We start from the raw sequence: 6000 nt of genomic DNA, 5'->3' as shown, positions 1-6000 counted from the left end.
AGAGATGGGGTTTTGCCATGTTAGCCATGCAGATCTCGAACTCCTAGCCTCAAGTGATCCACCCACCTCAGCCTCCCAAAGTGCTGGGATCACAGGCTTGAGCCACCGCGCCCAGCTCCTATCAGTCAGTTCTGAGATACGTGTGGTTTCACATTATCTCACACCCTGATTCTGTAAGAAGGCGTTGTCTAGGTTAAGAGAGCGTGGTCTAGGGTTCATTCTTCAGGGTACTTAGTGATGCAGCCTCCTATCAGCCCCACCCTAGACATGCTGTATTAGGGCTGCTGGGCTCTCTTGAACTCCTAAAACCTGTAAGAAAGGTGAGACTGGTCTCACCTGACATGGAAAAGCTCTGTAGAGTCAGCAGAACCCCCCTTCCCCCGACTCTCCCCCCAGACTCCAGCTGCCTGCAGTATTTGCCAGCTAATTTTTTGTACTTTCACCATGTTGGCCAGGCTGACCTTGAGCTCCTGAGCCTGCCTCAGCCTCCCAAAGTGCTGGGATTACAGGCGTGAGCCACCATGCCCGGCTCCACCCTGGAAAGTTCTTGAGCTGGTTAACTTCTCCCTACTTTATCACCTCTGCCTCTGCCTCTTCTAACCCTGCCCATTCCCTTGGCCCTTTCAGAAATGTCAGTGGCACATGCTTTCCTCTCTCAGACCCTTCAGAGACTTCCTGTTGCTCTGAGGACACTCATCCCCGCCGAGCAGGCCCACCAGGCCCCCGACAGCACTACCTGGCTGGGTCACGTGCGGGTCTCCTGGCTCTGGCAGGTGGGGGTGTGATCTGGAACCTTCTATCCTTGTGCGTCTGGGGGAGGCTCAGAAGGTGTGTCCATCTCACTCTCCCCCATCCTGATGGTGTTCCCACCCTCCTGCCGAAGCCTCTCCCACTGAGGCCTTTGCACTGGCCATCCTAGGTGCTGGGCTCGCTCTTTCCTCAGCCCTGCTGACCGAGCCCGCCCACTGCCCGCCAGCCATGCCCCGCCTCGCTCCTCTCCTCCCAGGCCCATCTCAGTGCCTGGGTTCAGTTGAGCCCTTTCTACGGGGCAGTGCTGGCTCAGGGCGGGCTCGGGCTTGGCTGGAGCCTCGATGGATAGACGATGACTGGCCTGGGCTGTAGCCACCAGGCTGGCTGTGTCCCCGCCCTCCGCCCCCAGCCTCCAGAGCTGGGCTTGCCAGGAGGGGATGCCCTGGGGAGGGGGCCTTGACAGGGAGCCTCACTGTGTTAGTGCGTTGCAAGCCCTCACCCACGCCCAACAGGAGCCCTTCCCTTAAAACCCCTGAGGCTTCTGGCTTCAGGGCCTCCCCTCCCTGCCCGGCCTCCTCCACCCTGCCCATCCTCTGTGGGCGGAGGTCCTGCGCCCTGCTGTGGTGCCTCTCCACTGGCTGCACTGCTGGCCCCCCTCCACCCAGCTCCTGGGAGGCAGGGCTGTCTTGTTAGCAGCCGGGTCCTTTATTTAGCAAATGAAACGTCCCATGGAGAGGTTCCGGAGGATTCTAGACTGGCTCTGAAGGGACCCATCTGGGGAGAGGCCCTAGAGCCTGGGAGAGGCACGTTGCCTTGCCCTTTCCCGCTTAGCCGGGCTTGGCGGGATCCGTGACTCAGCAGCACACGGGCTGCTGCGGGTGGGGGGCATGGGCGGGTGCGCAGGCACGAGGCTGAGGTCAGGTGGGGTTGCCTCCCTCTGCAGGCCTTGTTTTCCTCCCCCGTGAGGTGGAGGCCACACTGCCCACCTGCTAGGAGCCACAGGGAGGAGCCACCATGGGAGGGGGGAAGAGGCTCACGCAGGGCCTGGCCCAGGAGAGTGACACGTCCTGTCTCCATCTTTAGGTGGGAGGAGGAGAAGCGCGAAGACAGGGTGAAGTGGAGACAGCTGGAGCACAAGGGCCCGTACTTCGCACCCCCATACGAGCCCCTTCCCGATGGAGTGTGTTTCTTCTATGACGGTGAGGACGCAGGGAGCGGCTCCTCCCCAGCCTGCGCTCGGCTCCCTGGGCGTGGTCTCCCAGTGGGCGTCCGGCTGTGTCCCTCAGCCCCGCTGCAGGCTTCTGGCTATGAGCGCTCCGTGCCCTCTTCTTGCAGGTGATGCGTGGGGGCTGCTGACCAACTGACCCATGCATGGAGGGCAGCAGCTCAGGGGCTCCTGTCCCTGCCTTTCCTGCTGAGCCTGCACTGGCTGTGCCTGTTGTGTCCAGGACCCGCTGGGCGGCCCACCCTCCCTCCCTCCCCTGCACCACCGTGTTCCCTGTGTGTTCTGAGTATACACAGTACCTACACTGCGTGTACACACGTGGATCACAGAACGGTCACTTGATCCCAGCTTGTGATTCTCAGCAAGAAGCGGAGCTCATGATCGACGTGAGCGCTGAGCCACCCTCAGAGGCAGGACCCTGGGGGCTCTGGGTCAGCAGGGCCCAGTGCAGGACCCACCCGTCCCGCCCTTGAGCCCTGCTGTCTGCCCCAGGGCCGAGGAGCTTCAGCTTGGCTCTTGTGCTGCTGATTTTAGCTGCTTCAGCCCATTTTCTTCATCTCTGCTAGATGGCATCCTTCTAAGAAAAGCAAACCTCTTCTCCGCCAGAGCGGGTCCCCACGCCATGCTGTGCCCCTCCCGCTAGCCCTTCCGTGGGTCCCCTGCCAGGTCACACGCACACCTGAGTTCGCTGAGCTCCTTTGATGCAAGTTTTTGTTCCAAGCCTGTTTCTCCGAAGCTGGACTGGAGATTCCACAGGGACAGAGGTTCTAGCTGTGTCTGTGGGGGCTGCCCACGGGAGGCCGTGGGGCCTTACTGAGCGTCTCGCGCTGTGCCCCTGGCCCAGTGTAGCGGCCGCCTTGCCCGCCCCACAGCGGCCCTGCAGGACCTCCCTGGCCAGGAGGGATGTGGCGGATGAGGACTGCCCGTGCAGGGCCATGGCAGGCAGTCCAGGGAGCAGTGGTGTCACGTGGGGCCCAGTGGGGCCAAGCTTCCACAGAGGGGCAGCAGGAACTGAGCCCCTCGGGCCTGTGCTGCTGGCCTCTGGGCCTCTCGTCCTCTGTCCTGAGAGGCTAGTTACCAGGAATACCTTCTTCCTTGTTATGAAATGATTACGCCTTTATTTCTCTAAAATTTTCTTATGAAAACTTTTCAGACATGCAGTTGGAAGAATTCCTGGTGAGCACCCTCATTCCCACCAGGAGCCTCTCGCTCTGCCCACCTGGCCCCAGCTCACCCCCTGCATCTCTAAACCATACCGATCTTAGAAGAAAACGCAGGGAATGGTGGGACAGAGGCTGGCAGAGTTTTACAAGGTTACACCTACAGTCATTCCGTTTTCTGCTTTGAAGCGTTAACTTTTATTTTGCTTCTGTAATTTTGTAGAAATTGGTGTGTTTTAAAATTGTACATGTTCCATTTTCATGTCATATAAATGTAGTAGCAAAGTAAAGTGCTAAAGGAGAAGAAATCAGTAGCACCTGAAATCTGCAGCGTTTTCACCACCCACTCCAAGATCACTGTGGTCGTCACCTCCACGCAGGGTGATTGCCGTTTGTCGTGTAGAACATGCTTCAGAACTTACGGAATAAGGCCTAGCTTCTTGCTCTTGGCATAGTACGCACGAAAGCGTAGTTTAAAGCAATGAAGTCACGTCAGCTGGAGGCCAAGCCTGTGGCCGCTCTCTCATGTGATGTGTCTTTTGATGCCTGCAGGAAAGCCCATGAGATTGAGCATGAAAGCGGAGGAGGTTGCCACTTTTTATGGGAGGATGTTGGATCATGAATACACAACGAAGGAGGTTTTCCGGAAGAACTTCTTTAATGACTGGCGAAAGGTAGGTACCCTGGGCGGCCGCCACAGCTGTCCTGGACCTGGCTGGCCAGGCCCCTGCGGTTCTGCAGTGCTACCTCTGGACGCCCCTTGCAAGTTCTTGGTGGCCCCTGTGTGGCCACTCACAGGTGCGATCATGGCTCTTTGCAGCTTCGCGCTCCTGGGCTCAAGCCATCCTCCTGTCTCGGCCTCCTGAGTAGCTGGGACCATAGGCGGTGCCAGCGTGCCCAGCCTAGTGCACCTCAGACCTTTCCCTTCTCAGGCAGGCCGTGGGTGTGGAGCTGGGTTTGTGGTAGCCTCACTCCATGGACCACTGAAAGGACAGGGGTCTGGCATGTAAGAGGGAGAGTGGAGGAGGCCACGTGCCATTTCCCAGCCCCCAGCAAGACAGGTTTGGTGAGAAGCTTTTTGGAGGGGAGGGTGCTGCCTCAGGGTTTTTTCCTTGCTCGTTTTCAAGGTGACTGCCCTTCGCCCATGGCCTGACTGGTTTTATGTGTGTGCCGTGGGCTCTGTGCCCTCTGGGGTTTCTGTCGGCACCACACCTGCCAACTTGCCCCTGACTTGCTTGTCCCACAGCTTCTGCCTGGCTCTGGCCAGGTCCTGTTTCCTGCGTCATGTGACTCATGCTAGTCCATTTCCCTGTTGATGGGTGTTTGATTAATTCCTGTTTTTGGCCTTTGCATGTGTAAAGCTGCCATGAACATTCCCACAGGGCTTAGGGGTGAAATTGTTGGGTCATGGGCTACATGTGTGTCCAGCTTACTGGAAACGCCAGGCTGAACTGTCCACACGCCCGCGCGGGTGTGAGCACCTTTCTAGTGGGCGGCACCTTTCTAGTGGGCACGAGGTGACACCTCACCGTGGGCATGGTTTGCGTTGCCCTAATGAGAAGTGATATTAAGCATCTTTTGGTGTACTGATGTGTCACTTCGGTATTTTCGTTTGTGACCTTTTGTCTGTTTAAAAAATTGAGTTGCTTGCATATTCCTCGCTGATTTATCAGAGTTCTGAAAATGCATTCTGGATGCAGCTTCTTTGCCAGTTGCATATGCTGTGATGTCATCTCCCAGGCTTTGCCTTTTCGCTTCTCAGTGAGGTCTCCAAGCAGAAAATGTTAACTTAGTTATTGAGTTTATCAATCTCTTTTACGGTGAGTACTTTTGTGTCCTAAGTCCATTATCAGAAATAGGATTTGCAAAACTTTTTCATGGTGTTTGTGTTTCTATTTGCATTCTCTTAACAATGTCTTTGGAAGGTGAGGAGTTTGGAATACTGACTAGGTCCCATGTATCATGTTTTGTCACAGTTTGTCTTTGGAAGGTGAGCAGTTTGGATACTGACGAGGTCCCATGTATCATGTTTTGTCACAGTTTGTGCTTAGTTGTTGTTTTGTCTAAGAAATGTGCTTCATTCAGCAGCACAAAGATTTCCTCCTATGTTTTTCCTAGAAGTCTCGGTTTTAGGTTTCCACTGAGGTCGGCTTGGTTTAGGTGGAACTCTGAGTTAATTTTGGTTACGGTGTGGGGTAGAGGCCGAGCCTCGTGCTTTGCATGTGGGTGTCTTTGACTGCCCCGAGCCAGCTGCTAGAGCCTGTGCTTCCTTGTCCCGTTTGGGCTCTGCTTCTGGACCCTCTTCCTCTGTCCTGATGCCACCCCTCTGCCTGTCACCACAGCTTGGTGAGGTGGCGCCAGCTGCCCAGCGTCCTCACTCCCTCCCGGTCAGCACTTCTTCTAGTCACTAGCAGAGCTAGGAAGGGAGGCAGTGTCGCAGGCAGCAGAACAGGAACGGGCGGTAGATCCGAGGGCCCCTGGGAGACGCAGGGACAGACCCTGAGCCCGCGGTTGTGGCTGAGCCGGGCTCTGTCCGGGCACAGATGGTGTTGCACCTGGGCTCCTCGGCAGAGGCGGGACATCCCCATCCCATAGTGAGACACGGTTTAGCAGCGGCTCCTGAGGTCTCACACGCCTGAGTGGCCGAGCCTGGACTGGGACTGTGAGCTGGTGCCCGCAAGCCGGGGCTTTTGGCCATGGGCTGTACAGAGTTTTTGTTGTGTAGGAAATGAGAGGAGAAACAGTTGCCTGTGACCTGCGGCTCTCCCTCAGGTCAGCGTCTCCTGTTCCCATGTCCTGGCTTTTCCTGGGCAGTAGTTTTCGTGTGAGTGTGATCAGTGTGCATGTAATGTTTTCCCCACTCGG

At 56.8% G+C, this 6000-nt stretch overlaps 1 protein-coding gene across 11 annotated transcripts in view; it reads left to right on the top strand.

Moving 5' to 3' along the window:
* TOP1MT (DNA topoisomerase I mitochondrial) overlaps positions 1-6000 on the top strand; it is a 33414-nt gene that overhangs the window by 1425 nt on the left and 25989 nt on the right. For all 11 annotated transcript variants that reach the window (XR_002734911.3, XR_002734914.1, XR_002734913.1 and 8 more), the window contains exons 2-3: positions 1834-1949; positions 3688-3809. Coding sequence is in view for 4 of the 11 variants with exons in the window: in XM_023228091.3 (XP_023083859.1) it covers positions 1834-1949; positions 3688-3809 (238 nt within the window). In the remaining 7 variants the exon portion in view is untranslated. The remainder of the gene's footprint in view (positions 1-1833; positions 1950-3687; positions 3810-6000) is intronic.

The sequence above is a fragment of the Piliocolobus tephrosceles genome, chromosome 7 (assembly GCF_002776525.5).
Source record: "Piliocolobus tephrosceles isolate RC106 chromosome 7, ASM277652v3, whole genome shotgun sequence".
NCBI classification, from domain to species: domain Eukaryota; kingdom Metazoa; phylum Chordata; class Mammalia; order Primates; family Cercopithecidae; genus Piliocolobus; species Piliocolobus tephrosceles.
This window is presented reverse-complemented; position numbering and strand designations above follow the sequence as displayed.